Source organism: Paralichthys olivaceus, chromosome 4, assembly GCF_024713975.1.
Source record: "Paralichthys olivaceus isolate ysfri-2021 chromosome 4, ASM2471397v2, whole genome shotgun sequence".
Lineage (NCBI taxonomy): Eukaryota > Metazoa > Chordata > Actinopteri > Pleuronectiformes > Paralichthyidae > Paralichthys > Paralichthys olivaceus.
Genome location: NC_091096.1, coordinates 7274475 through 7300051, shown reverse-complemented (window position 1 = coordinate 7300051; position 25577 = coordinate 7274475). Strand labels below are relative to the sequence as shown.

General features: G+C 40.1%; 2 protein-coding genes across 4 annotated transcripts in view; both read left to right on the top strand.

The window, feature by feature from the left end:
- Positions 1-1490: 1490 nt before the first annotated feature.
- adra2b (adrenoceptor alpha 2B) lies at positions 1491-7256 on the top strand. The gene is made up of 2 exons (XM_069523496.1): positions 1491-2478; positions 2710-7256. Exon 2 carries the CDS (start codon positions 2733-2735, stop codon positions 4317-4319), a length of 1587 nt encoding a protein of 528 aa, XP_069379597.1. The 5' UTR covers positions 1491-2478; positions 2710-2732; the 3' UTR covers positions 4320-7256.
- Positions 7257-16804: 9548 nt separating this feature from the next.
- Positions 16805-25577, top strand: part of gpat2 (glycerol-3-phosphate acyltransferase 2, mitochondrial) — an 84525-nt gene continuing 75752 nt past the window's right edge. For 2 of the 3 annotated variants that reach the window (XM_020099024.2, XM_069523492.1), the window contains exons 1-2: positions 16805-16942; positions 21675-21740. The gene's annotated coding sequence lies outside the window, so the exon portion shown is untranslated. Of the gene's footprint in view, positions 16943-17014; positions 17104-21674; positions 21741-25577 lie in introns of those variants that run through there. The other variant, XM_020099025.2, reaches the window with a different exon arrangement.

Genomic DNA, 25577 nt, shown 5'->3' with positions numbered 1-25577 from the left:
AAGACTTCTCAGCAATGTTAAATCTTCACAGGGAGACTTCAGGGATTTTGAAGAAAATTTTCATTTTCAATGGCGTATAAAGCTTTCTCAAAGAGTGAGTGTCCTCTCCAAGACCAGGTGCAAACTTCATCCCCTGTGTGTGATATGTGACAACAGAAGCTGCTCCAGGGTCGTGTTTTGTCCTGTTTGCGTGAGCGTGTACGCGTTTCTATATCACATGCTCTTACACAACAAGCATTTCTAAAGCGGTGTATTCAACACTGTGTGCTGCTCGGCCTCTATAACCTTGGCATCAGTGGCATACCCCTCTCCCCCAGAATGCATTTCCAGCGTGTTACTAAGCACAGTTCACCCACGGAAACAGAGGCTCTTGATTGGAGTGCACTCTCCCGCTAAAAGCTTTGTTCTCTTTCCCTTTATATTTAGAATGTGTGGTGTGGAGAGAAAAATGCGCAACCATTATTGGCTGCAGCTTCAGGTCACACAATCAGGGCTCCCAACTATAATTCCATGGGTGCCTCTCTGGGTGTCTGTCTCATTAATGCAACAATGTGTGGGGGGGATGCTCTACAAAAACAAAGTGAGCAGGACCTCCTACCCACATACCATTCATAAGATTGTATGTGCGTGTTAATGTGTGGGCTGGAGAGTGTGTTTGTGTTTATTTGTGTTATTTGTAAGTGATTGAGTTTTTAACACAGGAACCATCCACCCACTTTCCACCACCACGAGATAAACTCTGCTGCTGTTTAGTCTATGTCTCTGTAAAACGGGCAGCATGACCTGTATTTTTCACCCCATAACTGAACACTTGATCTCAGGTAGGCAACAAACTCAATGAGGGGATGCTGTGGGTGTCCATGTTTCATGAGGCAGGAAGTTGCAGGACACATATAGGGGCAGAGGCATTTAAATGGAAATCAAGTGGTGAGGTAAATGCAGTGCAGAGGCTGCCCTGTGAGCTGGAGTGGAAGATAACACAGTGAATTAAGTTGTGAGGTGGCTGAGCATGAGGAGACTGCAGATTTTATAAGGAAAAACAATCACCCTTACGTTGACATATATTAGCTTTTCCAGCTGTGAACAGAAGAAGGTTTTTATATTTAAAAAATGTGAGAATTATTGTTTTGTTAACGATAAAACAGTTAAATGCATCAATCGTTTGGCACTGGGAAGGGGAGCATTCCTCCAAATAAACAACTGAAGAAGCCTCTTGAATGAGAATTGAAACATCTTCAAGAAACATGTTGCTGAACACAACTGAAGATGCCCTGACTTGGATGACTGCAGGATGTTCCTCAAAATTAAGGGTTTATGGAATAATGTGTAGACTTAATGAGAACCTCCTTTATGCTCTATTTGTGAATGACCAAGATACAACACTCCAACATGACCTCAGTGAATGCATGAAAATGAATCTCTAAAATGTTCATCCGGACACCCCCAGCGTTCAGTGGAGTGAGCTGAACGAAGCAGTGCCACACAACAAGCCTTTCCTACCATAACTGCAGCGTTTTAATGTGTGTGAGGGGGGAAAGAGGGAGAAGAGCTGGAGGGATAGAGAGAAAGATCCCATGACGCCCTCCGCTCCACAGTGACATCACCGGCTCTAGAAAAGACGCGCAAGAGGAAGATGGGAGGCACCCCACTTATTAGATTTCACAAGGTCCTGGTCACAAGAGAAGGTGCTGCTGCGCCTCTGTGAGGACGCGGGTGATGTGCGCCGGCGGAGCGGCTGAATCTTGACATCCTGGTGAAAATTGTGGGGAGACAGAAACAACTCCAGGCGGAAGCAGCTCTGCAGGGATCATTTCACCACGGAAGACACTGCGTTTTGACTTCATTTATGTGACTGGGCTCGAGGTTAACTTTGAGCTTTCTCCTTCCTGAGTGGCTAGAAACGCAGGCATAACGTTTTATTGGAGACTCAGAGTAAATATTGCATCATATTAACTTTAACTCACTTTGTGTGAGCCTTTCTGTGATCGCTCCTCACATGAGACGCTCGGCGAGGCGCGCGTCTCCAAACGAGGGCGCACGGAGATCTGTGAATAGGGCGAGCTTGTTCACTCTAAACCGGTCTGTCGTGTGTTACTTGTCGCCTCGCTGTGCACAGCCCGAAATGAGATTATTGTAAATTGAATCGCTGCCCTTCAAGACGCTGATTAATCAACCTAGACAAGCTTTGCGCGTAAGGAAGTTTTTTTTTATATTTGTTGCGCTTCTGGCTGAATTGTAACTCTGCAAGGGTTGATGCGCAGCAGGCAGAGTCAAAATAGTAATTCCGTATTTCTGTGGGGAAATCTGTTCAACAAAGAGGCAGAGCGTCGTTTTTAATTGAAAGGCACCGATCCGTGTCTTGACGCACAACGCCCGGGACTGTTTGTGCGCTTAAAATGGACTTGGAAGACCTGCCGTGGAGGATGCGAGGGAGCTAACATTTGGACACAACACAGAGACAAAACGAGAGCAACTGAGGTAATTATAACTATAATCACATTATGTGTATTTTCCAAAATCATTGGAACATTTTAATCTCCACAAAAATATAATACAATAATAAAAACGTTACGACGAATTTATTAAAAGAAAACCTTGATGAAAAGCAGTCTGCAAACATTTGCAATGTCCAAACATATTTATATATATATATATATATTCATTTATATGTTTTTTATTATTATGATTTATTTATTTTTATCTGTGAAGACTCCTGGAAAACTACCCCCAGCATGGCCTCGGTTCTGGACAGCAGCTGCTCCATGGAGCTGAGCGGCTGGAACAGCAGCGTGAGCAGCTCCGGAGCCTCCGTGCCCTGCAACCAGAGCGTCCTGAAGCTCGCCCCGTACTCCCCAGAAGCCACGGCGGTCTTCGCCACCGCCATCACCTTGATGGTCGTCTTCACCATCGTGGGGAACATCATGGTCATCATCGCTGTCCTGACCAGCCGGGCGCTCCGGGGTCCACAGAATCTGTTCTTAGTGTCACTGGCCGCTGCGGACATTTTAGTAGCCACGCTCATCATCCCCTTCTCCCTGGCTAATGAACTTCTCGGCTACTGGTACTTTAAATCTCTGTGGTGTGAGATCTACTTGGCTCTGGATGTGCTCTTCTGCACCTCATCCATTGCGCACCTGTGCGCCATTTCCCTGGACCGCTACCTCTCCATTTCCAGGGTCACGTATGGGCGTCAGCGAACTCCCAGACGCATCAAAGCTGCCATTGTGGTTGTTTGGCTCATCTCTGCCATCATCTCCTTCCCCCCCCTGCTCTCATTGAACAAGAGCGAGCCAGGGGAGCAGGGGACCGAGAGAGGGCCCCAGTGCCAGCTGAACGACGAAAGGTGGTATATCCTTTACTCCACCATTGGCTCCTTCTTTGCACCATGCGTCATCATGATCCTGGTCTACGTAAGAATCTACCAAATAGCCAAGCAGAGAACACGCTGCCCACCCGGAGAGCCCAGGAAGGATGGCGCTGGCTGTGCCACGCCAAGTCATCCACCACGCCATGCACAGGCCAATGGGAAAAATGATGAAGAAAGCACACCCCCTTCTTCCAACAAAGCCTCCCATGCCAGGCCCCCCACCCTTACCATTGCCCCTTCCTCATCTCAAGGAGAGGCTCTAACCTCCCAGAATCCCACACCCAATAATCTCCTCCAACCTCCGCCCCATTCTACAGCCATGACCCCTGTCACATCTTCCCTTGATACCTCTCCCCACACCCCCTCACCCCCTTCCCCCGAGCCTCAGTCTGCCCCTGCCAAGACTAAAGAGACGAAGAAGAAGAAGGGCAAAAAGTGGGGAGGGAAAAAAGCTGACAATAACAATGGCGACAGCTCAAGCACAGAGAGTGATATGGAGCATAGCCACGGAGGAGGTCGAGGCAGCCCTAGCATGCCAGGATCCCCGGCTGGAGGGGGCATCCACTCCCCGGCCTCAGTCAAGCGGTACCAGGACATGATTGCCACTTCAAAGGGGGCTCGGCTGGTACCAGGGAGGAAGTCAAAAACAGACAACAACCCTGGAGCAGCGAGGCGTAAAGCGATGGTGAATAGAGAGAAACGTTTCACCTTTGTCCTGGCGGTGGTCATCGGTGTCTTTGTGGTGTGCTGGTTCCCATTCTTCTTCTCCTACTCTCTACAGGCTGTGTGCCCGGAGACCTGTGTCATCCCCGATCCACTGTTTAAGTTTTTCTTCTGGATTGGTTACTGCAACTCGTCACTCAACCCCGTCATATACACCATCTTCAACAAAGAATTCAGACAGGCCTTCAAAAAGATATTGTGCAGTGGCACCAAGGGTACTTTCTTTTAGCATATAAATCCACTTTATTGGACATGGACATAAAAAAAATTATATTTCTGAGGCACAGGAAAAAAAACAATCATTTCCATCTCTAGGAACACTGTAAGGGCTGTTTCAAAAATATGTTGAACTATGGAAATTCCAGCATAAAATTCAGAACAGAGTGGCACTCTTTTACAGCCACAGTGTGCGCAAGCAGGCAACGTGGACTGTGAAATCCTGGCTCACATCTGATGCGCACATCATTTTTACAGGGTGTGGCTGAAAACATGAGTCGTGGGACAGAGGTAGACAATGATAAACTGCTTACCGCCTCAGTGTTGCTGATAAGAATTTAAATTCTAAGCTTTATCTCCATGATCTCACTTAATAATGGATAATACCAGGAGAAAGAGCCGAAGAAATATAATAGAAGAAATACACATATGCTCGAAAAACGGAATTGAGATCTCCAAGAAAGAAGGAAAACTCTTGAGAATTAACTCCAAAATAAGTATATAGGATGTTTAATGTACAATATATATGGCTTTTTTCATAGTTATTAAGGACTACAGAACTTCTGGGGAAAGGAAAAAACTGGTGAAAAGAAGGAAAAGTGACCTTAGTTTCCAATGAGCCTAGGGCCCTTTATCTATCAATACAGAGCACAAGGATCACACACGCTTAGTGATGATTTCTTACATCTGCGGGGCAAACATGTGTTTCTTGATTTTATCTACAAGCGCAACAACAAGCAAAGGTTTTCTGATGATCTCAAAGGTAATAGCACAGACAAGGGTCGCCTTTCTCACTGAAGAAAGCCTTCTTGTCAGACACCTTGCTCTCGGCTCGGGTCGTAGAGGACACTCAGGTTGTTTGTATTAACACTCTCGGCTTTCGCTTATCACAAAATGCGGAATGGGCTGAAGTGCGAGGGAGAGAAAACCACATGTTTATTATTGAGATGTGTAAGTAAGACAGTGACGATCCTCTTGACTGGCTGTTTTCCTGCGTTTGGACTCAATCCGGAAAATCCCACCGGCCTGAACGTCCCTTGTAATGAACTGCCTCAGTATTTGGACATTTAAGTCACATTTAAAACAGTTTTTGAGCCTCTTGAAAAAGCCCCACAGAATCTGATGGGAGGGGCATCTGCTGAAAACTGAAAAAAAAAGATTCTTATCATTTAACATGTGAACATTATTTTCTGACAGTATTTACCAGGTAGATATTTACATTAATGAAGGGCAGACTGACAATGCAATTATGGGTGTGTAATCTTACTGCTATTTATGCCAACATGGGTTGTTTGCTTTTTTTCTGAGAAGCATTTGGCTGAGTCATTCTTTACAGACGCCTCTGTCACATCACCGCCTGCAGTGGACCTCGACATTGCACATTTGGTTTGTTGCTGAGAGGCGAGGGGATGAATGCTGCATTCTTTTCCCTCACCAACAGACTGAGGCTCTGTCAGTTTTTCCCCCACAACAGAATGGGGGGAAAAAAGAAAAAAGTAAGAGAAAAAGAAAATGTATTTGTAACTGTGAACGGCACACAGGCGTATTGACTCAATGGGACAAGGGCTGTCAGCAGCAACACTTCTATTTTACTAATCGTCTGAAATTCTGCTGATCTGTGTGAGTGTGAGTGTGAATGTGAGGTGTGCGTGTGGACTTTAGTGTTTTCCTGTAGAAAAATGTCAGTGCCTCCTCTGGCTGCTATGGACGACAGATCTACTGTAATATTGATAAGAACAGAGCCCAGAAATCCTGGTGCAGGCATCATTTCGCTGTCTGTCACGTAAATGTTTCACTTGATAGAGAGATCGGTGGGTGAGCAAGTCTTACTGAGCTGAAAGTCCGTGTTTATCAGTGACATGAAGAACATGACTTTCAAGTGATCACCCTCAAGGGACCAAAGGGCCTCACAGGACACCAGCCTGACTCTGTGGTATCTGGCTCTGTGTTGCTATGTATTTGCTGTATGGGAGGCCAAGATTGAAAACACTGTATTATTTATTTCAAACTATTTTGTGTTTTCTGCCTGTTACCTATTTATTGTTCAGATACTGTGCTTTTACTCTAAAAGTCAAGCGGAGCAGAGCTGTTCAAAAGTGTGAGGATGCTGTACAGTTTCTTAATATGTTGAATAAGAGCAAAATTGATTTATGCCGTGGAGCTCTCGCTTTGTGAGACTGAGCTTTATTTCAGCTTCGGGGGATGTGCCGAACATGAAGGAACATGAACTTTGAGTTATGTGCAAAAGTGCATAATCGAACACAGCAACATTTGTCTTCATTGTTTTGTAAAGTCACGGTAAAGTAAAATGTTCAGTTGGAGATACAAGCACATTCATGGATGAAAAATGTTTCAAGTATTCTGCTGCAGGAAAACCTCTCACCATCAGTGCTACTTCTCCTGAAGAAGTAATTGACCATGAACATGTCAATAGTGCCGGCAGTCAGTTGCAGTCGGATGATATGCAGGACATTACGGCTTCAATCCATACCACACAGAGCTGCTCTGAGATTCAATAAGTGATTTACCAGAATATTTGGGAGTAAGAACTCTGTGCACTCGTACAACTGCTACCTGCCCTCATCTGAAACCATTATTTTCTCTGCGGAATCAAAAACAGCTACACAATTATATCAAAAATAGACACAGAGGTCATGGATTCATGGCTGCTTACAATAAATGAGATGTAATTCTGCTCACCCCCCCAACCATGGCTTTATGTGATGAGAATGCAGCTTTGCTTATTTTGAAACGTATGTATTATGACTTAAAGTTGACAGATGTTGTATTCTGCCTCTTGTTGATCACCATCCTTTTCTCTGGAACAGCCTGTGTTGTCTCTTCCCCAACTGTGTTTGGACCAAACTGCATGGTATGAGATTCACAATCTTTTATTCCCCATCTGTCATCATGCCTCTCCAGTTTGGAAATAAAGCTACTTGAAAAAGCCTGTACAATTCCCCGGTTCATTTATTTTATTTATTTTCACAATGCAACATCGGGAAAAAGGGGAAAAATAATTCAAAAATTCAGGGAAGAGAATTACCCATAAGTTGTTCTGCAAGCATTTTAACACAATGATGTTTGTCTCGCATGTGTGTTGAACCAATGTGTGATTCTAAAGCAATTTCCAGCCATTATGAAATAGCCCTTAATAGCAACACAACTTCTATAACACTGTGGGCTGATGGTAGTTGAAGATAATCTCTTGTCACAATGAGACAGGAGGAGCAGGCACCGGTAGACGCAGCATAATGTGTCCCACTGAAGGCAAACACAGGGGAAGTGTATGAGGGGTTAGAGCATGTTGCCAAATATCACATATGCCCTGACACACATACTAAATGTGTCATCCTGCACCAAGTGTCACATACTGAATTCAAGTCATGAAACCTGCTCAGTGCGAACACAGATGCAACCATGCACACACACACTTATTGTGACAGCTTGTTATATTTGAGGTCAGCAAGCCTACGGTGAATTGTAATTGATTTATGCTGATGGGCAGTTTGTGGATTTCAAAGCAGAGACTCTAGCCTCTGCCCCGCTCTCCATCCACACACTCACTCACACACACACACACAAAAAAAACAAGTGATGAAGTGGTGCCCCACCTTTACATCCTCATAGTTTAATTTCCATATTCATGGCTGTGCCCTAGGAGGTGAACAGATAACACATCTCAGCCAGGCACAGGGATCCGTGAGGTGTATGTTTACAGTGTCCCTAAGCTCTTTATTCTCCAGCCCCAGCTGGAATATCAAGCAGGCCTGACCGCAGCAGTGGACTCTCCGGGGAGAATATGGAAAGAGTCCAGCTAACATGACACACAACACATTCATTAAATTGTTATTCACACAAGATAGTGCCCTCGACAAAAAAAAAAAAGACACAAAATATGCAACACACATACATAAATATGTACAAACACAGACAGATACAATCACTTTTGAATTTATGATGGATAAAGAATTCTGTATTGTGAATACTGTATGTGTGTGTTTTTGGGATGGGGGGGGCGTTCCAGCACTGAGCATTTTCCATTTCCAATCTTCTCCACGTTATTACGTCAAATAGATTTCTTCACTCTGTAATTTGGCTGTTGAAAACACCCAAGAGGCAGGATGAAAAATGGGAGACAGAACACAGGCAGGCTCTCGCCCTATTGAAGGGAGAGGCATTAAAATGCACTTTCGCTTTGTGAAATCTGCGATAAAAACGTAATTTTTTTAGGGAGCACAGGCAATTATGATTAGAATTGCTTTAGGAGTCTGTTAAACAGAGTGGTACTCGGTGCGTGCATGTGTGTGTGTGTGTGTGTGTGTGTGTGTGTGTGTGTGTGTGGTGTGTTCTATCTTTGGAACGGCCAAATTGAGCTTTGGACCTTGAGAACGAGAACATTTTTGGAAAATGAGGACAATGTCTTCAAAGACTTTTATTAAAGTAAAGAGTTAAGATCTGGGTTAGACGTGTAGTTGTTTATTGTTTATTTCACTCTGAATTAGTTGTTACCTTGGCAACAAGCGCTCAGGGGTAAAAGGTTCCTGACTACATCCTAAGAAAAGAGTTCTCTTCAGGGTGTTGCGCTCAGTCTGCTAATTGTTTGGGCACTTTTAATCCACATATAGTTCATTTTTTAGTTTTTGTTCTTCGTCTGTCTCAGTGGGTGTAATTCCTCTTCTGCTATTCATTTGTATGTGTGTGTATTTGTTTTGATTTATCTATTACTTGACCCTCTGCAACAGCCCAACATAATCAGGGGGAAATTAATTTTTGCTAATTGCGTAAAATTTGCATGAAAGTAAAATGATTTCCATGTCGAAATATTTTTTAGCGGATGACTGCGTCTTTAATAAGTATGGATAACTACAGTAACTGCCAGCAATTGTCCATACAAGTACAAATAATATTGGATTGAACCTTACTAAATTGAGTTACGAGTTTATAACAAACCAAATAAAGGTTGTGTGACACTGTGACACACACACACACACACACACACACACACACACACACAGTTGTTTCTCCATAACTTCAGAGGATAGGCAAATGACATTTACATTACATTACATAGATTTCCTGAAGAGTTAATAACCTTAACCATAGTTATGACTTTCATAACCTTGATTCTAAACCTAAACTTTCACCAGAGTTACTATTTCACAAACCATAACCTTTATATAAACCTAAACTTATCCTTCAAACATGTTTTCATTTGGTGTGTGGGTCTTCAGGGTTAATGATTGAAGAAATTATGAAATTCAATTAATTGAGAAAGAGGAGGGCCCCTCATGTGACTGGATAAACAGATTTAGGTCCCCACAACATGCGTAATACCTGGACCACACTCACACAAAAGGTCTAAATTAATTTGGTGTCCCAATTTTCATTTGGTGTGTGGGTCTTCAGGGTTGGAGAAAGCATAATCTCTGTTAGTTCTCTCAAATACACAAAGAGTTTGAATAGTCCGCGCTAAACAAAGCAAAAAAAGGCTCAAAAAAGATACATCAAAATAAAAGCCCTTCAGTTTTTCAGCAGGAAGTGTGACGCTTGGAAGAAATATTCGTGTATGGCTTCATCATTGAATTAGGAATGAGGCTCATTTCTGCTTTCCCTGTGGACACAATTACCCAAATGTTTTTCATGGATATAAACCCTGACGCATTATTGTGCCTCCTGGTGTTGGTGAGGAAAAGAACAGAGAGGCTAAATTGTCACATTATTATCATGGGTAGCATCAGGCTTCGCTGTAATGACTCTGCTAGCACTATGTTTTGTAAAAAAAAGAAAAAGAAAATAAAGTCAAGCCAGAACTTTGATGAGAATCCAGATCATAAATGAATCATCTGATTGAAAAGACAAACGTCTACGCTATGAAACGTCCATGAAATGTCAACACACAATAACAGAGATAACTTGTGTGAGACTTTAAAGCTATGTTGCCAAATATGAAGAGGAGAAAGAGACTGCAGTGTCTTTATTTAGCTGAGCCATAGTGGAGAGGTCTCAAAGTTCATTTTAACACACGGACATGCATGCACGTACGTACCCACACACATGCTAAGGGAGTCATAAACACACATACACACCACTTGGGGTACACACACACACACACACACCGAATCAAAGTGCACACAAAGAAAAGCAAACTAGAGCCAAGAATAGAGAAACAGATAAATAACTCACACAACTGCACAAACAGAGACACACTTCTAAGTATCAATACACACACACCCGTGGCCACACTGTCTAATGTGTACAAATAAAATAATAATAAAATAAATACATATTTTTCAAAATCCACAGATTTTATAAAACAAATATTTTTCCAAATCCACTGATTTATGTCAAAGTATGTCAAAGTATGTCATTGTTAGCTCATGCATTAATAATCCTCTATTCTGTGTTCATTCACTGACAGAGTAATCAGTGCAACATCAATCTTTTATAGAACATATCACTGATATCTGTGGAGCGGAAAGTGTGTGTGTGTGTGTGTGTGTCTTTTGGCACAGAAACATGAACAGGATACGCTGTTTGGATGTGAAAGTGTCATGTACTCTCTGAGTTAAACAGTTGTATAGTGGGATAAGCAGTGAACACAACACTTTGGAGACAGATTCCATTACAACGGTATCAGTTGGGAATTACCACAAAACAAGAGCAAGTCAATATGTTGAATTATTAATTTATTTAAACTGTGCTGAGACTCGTTGCTGGTGCGTGATGTTGTTTGATTTAGACTCAATATAATTCAAATCTAGAATGGTACTGAGTAGGGTGCATTTCTCCACCAAAGCCCGTCAGTCCCCTAAAAATCTGCATCAAATCCATTATATTTGTTGAAGAGTTGAAACCTTAAATATAGTATATTTGAAATACTGTGGATTCAGTAAGAATCACAGCTTTATTCATAATAGGTACTCCAGAAAAAAGGTTGCACCACATTTATGAAACACAAAGCAAAAATCTACACTGTATAACCTTCAAACAATTTCAATCAAAAAAAATGAATAAACGGTTGTGACCAGGTTCCCACATGTATTTCTCTGATATTTAATAAAATAATATTTGGGAGACACAAACTAAACTGATCAGCATTTGCTCTAATGTGTTTGGCCCTTTCTCTACTGGTTCCAGTGAATAGTCCTCTGTAGAGTCCTCCCTAAAACCATACATTTTTATTTTTACACCTCAGTTCTTGCATGAGATTAAATAAACAAGATATATCACGATAATTATTGGTGTTTAGAGATTCTGATAGGTGGATTTTGTTGTCATTGGATACAGTCAGGCTTCGCTTCCAGTGTTGTCATGGGCCATAGGGCTGCTGGGGTGGTTTCCTGTTTCCACACAGATATGAGAGTTCTATTGATCGTCTCTTCCAACTGTCTCCGACACAGTGAATAAGAACGTTTGCCAAAATGTCAAACTATTCCTTTCAACAAAAACTACCTTACATTAGCTTAAAATTCATTCAATTTTAGTCCATTACAAAACATGATTTTATAAGTGTATGATTGTGGGTTTTTGCCCATATCATTACATAAATATAAATTTAACTTTAATGCAATTTTATAATTGAGGCTGCTGACCCATGTTTTCTGGCACCGTCCCACAGTTTCTTCCCTCTACTTTGAAGTCCCAACAGTGACGATATCCGTGGTTACTGTGGATGAAGGGCTCCATGTGACTAACAGGAGGAGAACATCCAGCATAGCAAAGAGAAAGAGGCATTTATTTCTTATCACAGTCTCAACATTCAAACCTTGTTTAAGTCTTTGTATCAAGAATTTCTCTTCTGGTTTCAAAGCTTTTCACAGTTTTTTTATGAATATGTTTTTAGTCCACTTTGAAAACCAATAATGAGGCCAGCAGACAGACAAAGTAAGGTGCTGCCTCTTTGATGAGATTCTAAGATCTCAGATGTTGTTTTCTTTACTCATTTACCCCTCGATCTGCACATATTGTACAATCATCTACTTTTGTGCGGATACTTTTATGCTCATAGTACTCAATAATATGTTTTGACATTTTCAATTACTCTACATTGCTTGAATAAATAGGGACTGACATGCAGGGAGGATGAAGTAGCCCAATTCTCCAAGCATTTATAACAATATTCAAAACTATGTAAATGCTTGAATATTTCTAAATCTGTCACTGAACAGGATTTAGGCAGAAATCTATGAGTGCAACTATGAAGAGCGGAAATCCCTGTTTGCTTTCATGAGCCATCAGACTTTTGAGACAAGTCATCTCAGATATTTAAGATTAGTATTTCCTGTGAGCCTCCCTGTGCAAAGCAGATAGTGTTCTGCAAATCATGAGACACATACACTGTTCCCACATCAGTCATTTGGTTATGATGAATGTCAAATGTTAAAGCCATTTGCGAAACCATGTAATTTTTCCTGAAGCACGAGTAGAGACATAAAAACCATCTAGCTTACAGACCAGATTAGTGTGGTTTTGGTAGATTTGAATTTCATTGAAAGTCATCCCTCCCAGGGTCTGAGTAACATATTCTAACTAACAGAAAGTCAAGATATTCAACGAAAACATCACCAGCAGCCATTTATAATTAATTCTTTATGCTGTCATTAGGTTAATGAATCGCAAACCAGACATTTTATTGGTGGAAACAGCACAATTTGATTATTATTATAGAATTAACTTGTATATACTGGTAGGATTTTCAGAATGCCAACTTGCATAAAAATGTATTTACAACGTGGCTTCCAAGTAAAATTAAATAATACAATTTTTCTGTTTACACCTTCAGGCCACTTGAGGACACAACAGACAACATAATTCAAAGTTTCATAGCAGATGAATAACAGCTTAATACATGGTTGGGAATTTATATTGTGTTTTTAGATATAAATCTCTCGTAGACATTTCACACTCTTTTTCCTGTATGACACGTGAAGGGTGGAGTGGGGGAATGCTGCAGTTGAGGGCAGATGTCCATCTGTGCCTGTCACTGCATGTCAGACGACAAAAACAACTGACCGAATGATCAGAGATGCGACGGGAGCCAGAACAGCAGAGGCCAAATTGATAGAGATAGGTGTTACTGACTGATAGCAGGGAAATTCTCTAGATTGCTTATCAAGCATTGTGGCCATTGATTGATGGGATGAACAATAATAGAACATGACACAGGGCTGATGCAAAATAGCATCTAGTGAGCATGGAATCATGGAATCTAAATCCACATGAGTGTGTGTTTCTCACACTCATGCATGAATGCACACAGAACACAGTCCTATTAAGAACGTTAAGTAGTTTTTCAGCCACTAAAGTAATTCTGAAGTTCTCATCCAGCAACAGCAGCACACTACCAGATCACTGAGCCGACTGATGCATACTGAGTCTGAGATCAGATGTGCCGTTGTGAATACAAAGTGTGCTGCCTGACGTACCTGGAGACCACTCCTACACAGGCATCACCAGATGAAAACCCACCGGTACGTTCCAGGAGAAAATGATCCTGAGCCTGGTAACTAGTTATCAAGGTAATTTTGCACACACAAGTATCTTACAAGTCTTGTAACAGCAATGAAATGTTTGTGCTAAATGTATTTGTGAGAGGTAATAATCACTGTGAAATATCCTGACACAGTGACTGTGAGAGTAAATGGTTGCTTATCGCTGTATGTTGGCCCAGTGATAGACTGGTGACCTGTCCAGGGTGAACCCCAGGGTCAGCTGAGATTGGCTCTAGCCCTCGTGCGAACCTCAAAGAATGAGCAATGGATAGGATCGAACCATGAAAGGCTCATCATGTATCAGTCTGGCTTAAATTGTATGTGTGTCATCTCTATGATTCATATGTGGGTGGATTCCTAATTATCTCTATGTCCTGCCCGATTGAAAGTACACCAAATATTTTATGACTCCACGTATACACTGCAGATAATGATCCACATGTGATGAAAACCAATTAAAGATATCAAAAGCATACATGGTGAGTCAGAGTCAGTCGAGGATGTGACTGCAATATGGAGATAGATGAGAAACACAATAGTACTATTTGGCTCTCACTATGTTTTGTGGTAATTCATTAGTGTCACTTTATAAGTGAAGAAGGGAAGTTAAGTTGAAAAGAGGAGGGAATGGACTGCATCTATAGAACACTTCTTACACACATTCATACAGTGCTGCTATAGGCAATACTTTTTCTATCACACATCATTCATGCACTGAGAGCAGAACAGCCATTGGGGGCAATTTGGGGTTCAGTGTCTTTCCTAAGGACACATTGCCAGGCACATTGGAGGAGCTGGGGATAGAATTACCATTGTTCTGGTTAAATTTGTATTTATTGGAGCCATATTTTTTCTACAACATACTCAAAAGAGGAGTTTTACAGTTCTGCTTCTGTGGCCCTGTCATAAGTGACGAAGCCCAGGTTTACATTAGACCATCAAGCCAATCAAAGCTGCAAGGGTGCAAACCATAGATTGTATACAAAGATGGACAATGCATCTCAATTGCCTCTCTTTTCATGTCCCATCAATTAACAGTGAGGAGGCAGGATTCATGACCTATACTGCAACCAGCAGCCAGGTTGAGATTGACACATACAAACCTTCTGCAAAATACAAATACCATGTACATATTTCATCCAAACTGCTTCTACTGCCATAATGATTAAACACATGAAATAGGCAGAACATATTCATCACCTTTCTCTTGCCTGATTTAATCAATATTCCATCAATCATCTATGTTTCAATGAAATTACTGTTAAATCCGGAAGGGCTCACTTAATTTTTATTTTTAATAATCACCTGACTCTACTTTACCTCAGGTCCTGAGAGATTTCTTTCATCTTATTATTTTGTTTTGGTGGCCCACAGGCTCCTCTCGTGAATCTTGTTTCCGGGAGCAACAAGCAGCTGTTTTGTGCAAAAAAAGTTCCAAATCCACTGCACATTACTTACCAAGCACCAATTAGCAGGATTAGTGACTACATGGTGTACATAGTTGAGTATGTGGGCCAGATATTTCCCTTGGGGCTTGGTAGAGATCAAAACAGAGCTAAAAGTAGAGTGAATATTGGACTTACATTCATCAAGTAGCCAGAGACACATCTTCAAATGAATGTTAATGTTGTTAAGCATATGTCAGATGTGTAAACAGGGAACTGATTGCTGACATATTCCACATGACTACTTTATAAGGTGATTGTAAGTCAATATTTAGATTTTAAATTGCTTGTCTGCTCTTAAGGGGTCCTAAAAATTAATCAACAAACAAACTCTATGACGGAAAACAGTAGAGTCATCTAACATATTGTGATTTATTATTTATTCTAATACATTGTAATGTTGTTTTGTTTAATTTGCTTTGTCAGTGGTATCATATGTGGTGTGTTGTCCCAATGAGACCTTCTGCATCAAAACTCAAAAAGCTTCATGGGAAGCCATCACATGTGTTTTCTTTCTTCCTGTCTCTTCTTCTGTTGAGCCACACAGTGTTACCAGCCTAGTTTCATGTCACACTGGAGAGCAGGAATGGTTTTGGACCTCTTGGGCTCACCCCAGGTGACTTCTCTGATTAATATATCTTCAGGGAACTAATCAGGGAAATTACCTTAGATTAAAATCAAATCAATCAGTACCTGGTCAATACTTGTATGCACCTTTGTTGGAGAAAAACCTTCCCCAGGTGTCTTGGAAATAAGTATCTTCTCATAAGATGGGGCAAAAAGTGATTTGTAACGATCAATGATTACTTGGTGCTGTGTGCACAGTCAAGTGTGCAGCTCTTCATTTCCCTGTCTGTTTAATCTGGATCAGTAAGACACCACAATATTACAGACATGATGTCAAGCTACAGTCCATTAGATTTCATATTGTCAGCTAATTGGCAGCTGTTTTTAGGCTTTTTGTCTGTGTAGCTTCTGGAGTCATATTTTAAATGAATCGACTGTGTGAAACTCTTATCTGTGTGACCCTGTGCTCCTTTCAGTCTCTTCTTTAGACAAGCTTCACTTTATCTGCCTCAGCTTTATCAATTCAAATGAGAAGACTGATCTAAATCTATGAAAGGTTTACACACAAGATCTTCACATCTGGCTCCAGCTAGACTAACATTTGTTCCTCACTGTAGTAGTAAATTATTGTTTCAGTAATTTTTTCAGTTCAGTTTCATCAAAAATGTCAAAACCCTAACTCCTTTTTGAAAATCTTTGATTTTTGCTTTTGTCTTTTGCCATTTTCAGAAATATTTAATTTTGAGTTTTTGAACATTATATACACTATTTTTTACCCTGACTCTTTCATTTTCAAAGAGATAAAAAAGAATAGCTAGTTTATGCCTTTATATTTATATGGTCTCAATGGTAGTACATTTATATATGATAATGTCCAATGTTTATTTTATAATGAAGATGCCACTAAAAGTTTCCTCTTTAAGCATTTGTTTGTGAATTTTAATTTGAACGTTCTAATTATTTTGAAAATCAAAAGCGCTAAGAAATTTTTATGTCACTTCCGGCCACCATCTTGGTTTGGGTAGTTTCAGGCAGGAGCTAGTTAGCGGCTAAAACTTTCACTTTAAGGAGCAGCTGTGTTTTGTCCTGGGAGAAAGAGGAGTTTCTGAGGATATTGGAAGTGACCTGCGGTGAGTTTGGTTTGCTGTTAAATGACGTGGAGTGTTTTGACAAACGAGCGGTACTGGTAATTCAAACAGTGTAGATAGAAGATTGAGGGAGCTAACGGCTGCTAGCAGCGCTGGTAACGACACAAACGAGGGACGCGCCATAAGACAGGTGAACACGCAAGGTAATTAAACTTGTATGGAGAAGATGTAGTTTTATAAAACCATGAAAAGGTCAAATGTTCGCAGGCTGTTGTGTTTGCTTTGAATGGTGTGTGTGTTAATTAGCCGGGTAAAGACAAGCTAAACGGTTAACAGCTGCAATAGCCACAACACTAAACAATTATTAAACTTTGGCACTTGGATATGTTGACACCATGTGTTCAAAAAGTCAGGTTCATTGGTTTACCTCATTGTCTTTGTGTCTAATAAAACTATTTATTTTACTGTCGTGGCAGGTAATGGCTCATTCTTAACAATGGATTTTTCTTTTAATACATATTATGGCCTATGTTAATGGTTTTCTGATAAGCTCTAAATTATAGATTTTTTTAAAGTAAATGAATTGTTCTCTATAACAGTCAAAGTGCACACCTGCCAATGTTGACAGTAAATGCTGGATTATCATAGTGGCGATTTGAAGTCTTCTGCAGTCGGAAGACGAAAAGACTAGTACAAGGTGACAGACAGACCACTATCAGTATACTTGTTGTTATCATTTGTCCATGTCCTGTGTCTTCACCTTTACTCTACACTCACTATCGTCTTCACTGCACAACCAGAGATGTGGTGGATAAGTTGCAATGCTGTGACTGATTAAAAGCTTTGACTGATTACCTCTCCCTTATCTGCTTGCTTCAGAAAAGATTATTTATGCTATTCTGCTTTGTACGAGCACTGACACTGACTGAGTGTAAGTCAGAAACTAGCACTAAAGCATTATGCACTCTATAGAGCTGCTCCATAGTCAACATAAATGAATAAGATAAGTTTTTCTTCATAAAAACTGACACTGATACTGTAAATTAAGCTTGACACACGGACTAGACACCCTGTATACTTTGGACAGTACATGGCATTTTTTGTATTTCTTCTTCCTCTGAAACAATATTTATCTGTATTGTCAACAGTGTATCTATCAGAGTATTACAGCAGCATATAAATCATTGTCATATAAAACTACATTCAACTAAGAATAGTGGTGGAAAGAAACATGGATACTGTGACAGAATGTTAGATGTACCAGTATCAGACTATTGTTTATAGACTGAGCCACTTTATTATATCATCAGATGTCCAAACTCAATCTATTTTTGTAATGGCTTTTGTTAGACTGTCAGAGATTATATATAAAAAAAATAGTAGAAAAGTTTTACTTCCAGTTTTTTTTTCACATTTTCTTTTACGCAGAATAAAAACCCAGGCAGCGTCTGAAATACACTGAGAGGCGTTTTCAATACCCAAAGTTTGGGCAAGTATGAATTCAATCTGGCCTACAGCAGCGTTTCTGGAAATACTGATAAATTATGAAAATGTCATTATGAAATCATATCACAAAGCCGCACCAAATGGCACATGACTGGAGAAATAACACAACTATCAGGGATCTGCTGAAGATGATTTTGACTAGGCATGAAATAAAATATTTACAAATATTTTTACGGACTGTTTAAGCTTTGTTCAGGCAGAATTGTTGAATAAACAACATAATTATGAGATGTTTAGTTAGTTGGTTTAATTTCGTTATAGTCATCATTGTAAACAGTATTTTAACCGGTGCCTAATCAGTTATGTCTTTTTCACACATAATCCAGCCTATTGCATACATAGTCTTAATATATGAAGAGAGCCAGTAGTTTGGATATAAAGCTTATGTGTAGCTGAAATCATAACTACTCCTGCTAAACTCTGCAGAGCTAAAATTGAGTACAGAGCTGATTAAATCAATAACAGGAAGGCACAGATACTAATAATTCTTCGGTCAGGACTTAATTATTAGAGCTGGGAAACAGTAAGTACATTTTTAAGTATAGCTCAAAGAAGAAGCTACATTTATATTCATTCAATACTAATAAAGTGAAGGTATATTTCATAAGAGTTAGTGTCCTGCAGGGCTCTCTCTCTGCCATGTGTATGGACAACAAAGCAATGCTACTCTAATTTTATTTTCCCCTTTCCCCTTTCCCCATAAATCTGTAGATATACATTTACTTCCTGTGTACAGAGTTACTGGGGGTATAAATCCTTGAGATAAGCTTCCTTTTTAATATGCTGTACTGCCGCTTTAAAGAGATTGTACATTGCTATTTGACAACAGCATCCAGTGTATACATACTGAAAGACAAATACACACAAATGATTAGCCTCACAGAGAGAAAATATTTACAGGTTGCGTTACTGCATACATCCTCTTTCCACATACATAGTTATAAATAGGCTTGTGTAAACAAAACACTCAGAAAATATGGACAGTGAAAGCTACAGTCAAGACTTTAACAACTTTAATTAGCATGTCAACAGCAACTATCAGATCTAATGTCCCACCTGACCTCAGATAGTGTTGCTGCCTAAAACATTGTATTGACAACAAATATTCTTAAGCCTCTCATTATTGGATGAATAAAAAAACTGACATCAATGTCATGAGATCATGTAAGTACCAAAATTGCAGCTGTGGAGATGAGTGGTGTCAATATGCACAACAATATACCAGTTAACAGCCTATTTCTAGTATAATCGAGTACAATAGATGTATGTAGATGGAGTATTTTCATAACTTGTCTCACAGAACAGCATTTAAGGGATAGTTCACCACAAAATTCACTATCTACTCACCACTATGCAGATGGGGGGATGAGTCCACAAAACACTTAAGGAGTTTCAGGGGATAAGAGTGTTTCAGCCAAGGCCACCTCTTCTTGAGACGTAATAAAACAACAGAAAAAACATAACATGCTTTCCATACTGCTCATGTGGTGTTGTCTAAGTGTCTGCAAGCCCCAACATTCAAATTCGACTTGAAACAAGGTCATCTACACTGTGTTTTAAGCCTAAATTTCCATTACCGTAGAGAAGCTAGCAGACATAGCCACAGATGGTGTGCCTAAGGGTCCGTGAATGCACCTCGTAGGAGGATATCAGAGGACATTTAGGCTGAAAACACAGTGTAAATGATGTAGTTTCAAGATGAATTTGAATGCAACATGAGCAGTATGGAGGCATGTTCTGTTGTGTCTGTGGTTTTATTACGTCTGAAGAAGAGGGCACAATTGACTTCAATTGTATTGGATTGGCTACAATGCTGTTTACCCCTGAAACCACTCCATCCAGTGGTGAGTAGAAAATAAGTGAATTAAATTTTTTGGGTGAACTATCCCTTTAAGCTTTTCCCAGAAGACATAAAAAAGCTGTTTATATTGCCTCAATTAACTGATGAAACCAAATTAAGTTAAGAAGCAGTTAATTTTTTCCCAAAATAGGACTTAACAGCAGCTGGCTATGTAAATGTAGCATCGATGTAAAATGCTTATTTACATCGGAACATGTGAGTGGATTACCACAGCATACTAATTAAGTATTAATATACAGTTCATAAAGTTTATAAAGATAAACAGATCTGCGCTCTCTGATTGTCTCATCAGCCATTAATAGTTGTAATGATCATCATTTGGCACAAACCTACTGCAGTATCCATGATATTAGTAAAACAGCTTGATTACATGAGCTGCTTTGTTTTTAAATTGTGTGTATTGTAATGGAAGCAGCAGTGACCTAGTCAGACAGAAGTAATCATTTGGAAATCAAATCAAAAATGATTCAACACTACACTCCGTTAATTATTTGACACTTTCCAAGATTTCAAAAAACATTTTAAAAAACCCTCCTGATGTGTGGGTTGAGGCAAATATGAGCAACCAGTGAAAGCGAGAGACATTAATAGCCAGCTGAGGCATAATAAAATGTTTTTAAGCTCTAACAGGATCAGAGGTATCATGTCATTTCACCCTCTGATGGAGGGTAGAGAAGGGAAACCTGTGTGTTATGTTGGGACACGAGCTAATCCACATTTCAAGTGCCTGCATGTGCACACAGTGGTGTGTAGCAACAATTGGCAGCAATAATGAATTTTCTTTATTAGGGAAAAAGTAATGTCCATCTGTTCTGGTTTGTTATATAGTGTATAAATCAGTGTGTACGTCACAGTAAATAGAAAATAATTTGTTCATTGCAGGGAAATGAGCTTTGACTCAGAGGGTTTTTCTCCCTCCCCTCACATCTTATCCGTCTCTTCTCTCATTTGTCTTTGCTTGCTGCATTGATGTCTTCCCTATTACCTCTGATTTGGCTTGTCTGGTTGTGAATGCCTAATCATGTTGAAGATGCCACACTATCATCCCTTGAGGGCTTTATTCTTATCCCCCTCCTCTCCTCTCCTCTCCTTCATGGGGTGATACTTATTCCACGCTGGGAGGGAGGATGTGCCACATACAGCTCATACAGCCATAAAGACAGCCAGTGCATGTCATAACCGTTTACACCTCAACACATGTTTTGCAGAAAAATAGGATTCGTATTAGCCACAAAACCCGACACAAAAGTACCCAGACATCCATATTTTGATAATTAATGATTCATTGATTGTGTTAATATTCTCCATTTTTACTTTGAGATTTCAAAATGGTGTTATTGCTTTGCTATTGTTAACTAAGATAATCCTTAATATCAAACTGTTACCATGTCCTTTATTTCTTATAAGATGGGTCTGAATGTCGAGACACCAGTGGCCTTCATCTGACAAACCCTGCTGCTGCTTCAGAAAAAGGTAGGACAGAGCACAACAAGATGCCGAATGAGCCTTCTGTGGCTTTGCTTGTGTGTTGCATTTGTGTGTTTGTGTTCATGTGTGTGAGCACATTGTTTGAATCCTCAACAGTGGATGTACTGGGGACTCCATTGCCTTTGACGTTGTTCTAAAGGCCACTGTTGAGGGTCCACAGCTGTTTTACGGAAAATGTACTGAATATGTCACTTATTTGCTATTTTATAGCAGCAGTACAAACTCATCACAATCACAAAGAAGAAAAAAACATCTACTGAATCTTGAGTATTGCCTGCTGAGTTTCTTTTTGTGAAAATTACACACACAATGATAGTTGCTATTTGATATTAGACTAGTTACTGCTGTACATGAGTCGTATCTCTTCTATAAGGAAGAAGTTGAGCTACTTTATGACGCTAATAAATAACTCAAAAGAAATCTGGTGATCTAAACTCTGATGAACTTGGTAGAACATTCAGGATGCCTCCCTCTTCATCACTGTTAATCTCTGTCTCTTTGAATAATTTAAAAAGAGTTACATTCCAAACCTTGGACAGAGAATGTGAATACACCCTAGTTTTCAGATAGTTTTTTCAAACCAAGTGGGATATAGCCTATTTGATTTGCATGTGGTGCTTTGAAGTGCTGTGCCTTGTGAGTGTCAGGGGAACTGAAGCAGTGATTCATGGTATCTGGGAGGCAATGATCGCATCAGTCTCCCTCTCTATGAGTGCTCTTAAGGGAATTGTGTGGTTAGTCTATGCATGTGGATGTGTGTTTGCTAGCTGCGAGTATTCTCAAAACTCAGTTTGTACGACTCAGTGTTTCCAATTAATTAAGTAGACGTAGAACAATTTGTCCAGCCACAGTTTCAGAATGAAACCAAATTTTTTGTAGGTAATCATAATATCATAAAAGGTCTTGAACTTTTGCTTCATTGTCGAACTTTATGCTGCCATTCTAGTAGGTCTGTCGCTCTCTCCCTCTCCATCTCTCCCTGCTTCCCTCCCCTCTCCATTAGCAGCACTGACAGTTATCCAGCGTCAGTGGGCCAGCATCAAGTTTTACCATCTTCATAGGCAACCCATGTCATAGTTTTGGCTGCAGGTGTGCACGTTCCCTCGAGGGTCATGCAGTTCTTAACAGGACTTGTGCTCTTGCGCAGCCACCAAAACTGCTTAAAGGTACACTATTTAGAATTGAGTGATATCTAGTGTTGAAGTTGCATGTTGCAGCTGAAGACCCCTCACCTTACTCTCCACTTCCAAACATGAAAAAGAACCTGTGGTAGCCTTCAGTTTTCATAAAAACAAAAAAATTGTTTAGTTTGTCAAGTCTGGACTATGTACAGAGGACCCCCTCGATGTAAAGTATTTGAATATAAAGGGCCTTTTCTGGGGTAAAGAAAACTACAATTCATAAAGTTTAGATGAAACAAACAGTTGATTTTGCAGATAATATTTTCCTTTATTTTGTCTTTCTCCACGTGTTGAAGTTGAAGTAATTTAACCAAGGTTTATATTTAAAAAAACATTTATTATTTATAAAAATACTGATACAGCCAACATCTGACATTACCATTAAAGAAAGAAGGATTGGCTTGCTACATTATCCATTTTTGAATTGTCTAATGACGTATATAGCCTAACTTCAGTCCTGCATTTTTGCATGCACTCTTGATGCAGAAGTCTGTCTTGCTAGGCTGCACGACACAGTAAATTCATGGACTTACGATGGGCTTTTGATTGTTTTTTTGCCAAGTGAGACACATATTCACCAATGTCGCTCGCACATCATTAAAACTAAGATATTATCGTAGATGGTACATATCACACACCCTACAGCAAAGTCAAAGAGCTGATTGTACCTCCCTCAGTGTTTGTCCACCACAGTCAACTGACACACTACCCCCACCCTCTCTCTCTTGCTCGTCCTGAGGTGTCACTGACTGCAGAACCACAGGAACAGGCTTGAGGGAGTCTGAATTCTGTATCTCTCTTTTCACTTTTGCCCTCTTTTTTAATCACCTCAAGCATATGCTCTCACACAAAGCTGGTATTCTTTTCCTTAACTGCTCATCGTGTCACACTTTAGCCTGCCAGGAGACAGTGGGTGGGCATTTACGGTCTTGTGGGTGAAGATGTATCTATAAGTATGTCTTTATCTTAACACCCCAAACCACCACTTCCACCATGTGCCGTCATCCACCCCATCTCTTTCTGGCAAAACTTGTAAACAGCTATTCATCTAAAATTGTGATAGAGAAGAAAAAGAGAGAAGGAAAAAAAATGACAGAGAGCATTCCCCTCTTTATTTAGTTATTCAATATGAATAAAAACATGATCACAGCTGTGCATTAGTATGTTCATTGCTCAACATCCATGTCAGTTTTGAAACATTTTTGTCATTTATGTGTTTTATGCATATGTCTGTAGCAGAAAGATCAGTACTGGTGTGGAAAGTAACCAATAAGTAATGTGGATTTGCAGCACAGAATTACTAGCGTTTTTGGTTATAACATAGTTTGTCCACTAGAGAGTATTGACAAGTTACTATCTGCCATTAGTGACAGCTCACAGTGTCAGTCAGGGACAATGGAAGAGAAAGGGTTGTGACATGCACACGCCAGCTCTGTTTGCAAATAAACATGACATTCGTGAGTGTGAGTGCGTGTGTCTCTAAGTATCAGCGTGAGAGGAAGAGAGTGAGGGTAGTCACCTGACGCTGCCACAATTTCCTGTGGTTTCTATCACTAAATAATTATTAACATGCTCATTCTTCTGACATTTACTTTTACTACAATCAAATGTGAAATTATCTGTGAAATTTCAACATCACAGATAATGATCAAATGCACTAAAGATTGAACCTCGGAGGTAACACGTGGTTTAACATAGTGTTGCTGCTCTGTCTGTATTTAACTGTACACTAGGGGTGGGCATTTGATTACATTTTCTTAATCGATCGTCGGGAGAATTAACGATCAATTAATCTTTAATTTTTTATTATTATTTCACTTTTTATATATTAAAAATGCAATGAAAAAACAAAATACAGCGCGTTTTTCCTGGATGAGATCTTTATTACGAGAAGAACAACTCTTGTGGCAGTTTAACTGATGTTCAATGGTTAGACATGAAGATGTGAGCTGCGGCGCTCTAAAGCAGAGGAGCCTGCAGCTGCGAACCGGCGCTCTTAAACACAATTGACCCTCGTTTGTTCCAAAATAATTATAATAAAAAAATCTTGTTAAACAATAACTTAACCAAAAACATAATAATACTTAGGTCTGACAGGGGTCAGATGCGACCGCAGCCTGGTGACCGTCAGTCCAGCCGCCGAAAACACCCGCTCTGAGCGGACTGACGTTGCCGGGATGCATAGGTACCTCCGCGCATTATTCGCATTATTCGATAGATTATTGACACAGAGTAAATCCTGCAGATGACGAAGTCTATGAAGTCAGGAGGAGGAAATAACTTTTCAGGTGCTTCAGTACCGCAGCCTTGTGACTGTCAGTCCAGCCGCCAAAAACACCCGCTCTGAGGGGACTGATGTTGCCGTGGTGCATAGGTACCTCCGCGCATTATTCGAGCATTTTATCGATAAAAAAATAACGTGATCGACGAAATTCTTAACGATCAATTATCGATTCGTCGATTTATTATGCCCATCCCTACTGTACACCTCTAAAATTTGGTGGATTATGAATAAAATAATTAATCATGATTTTCAGAAATGTATAGAACATGTAATAGATGACCCATTTTTTTTTTAATGATTTTTGTTTTGATCATTGAAGTCAAGCAGTTGGATTTCAGCCATCTGCTGTCAAACCCT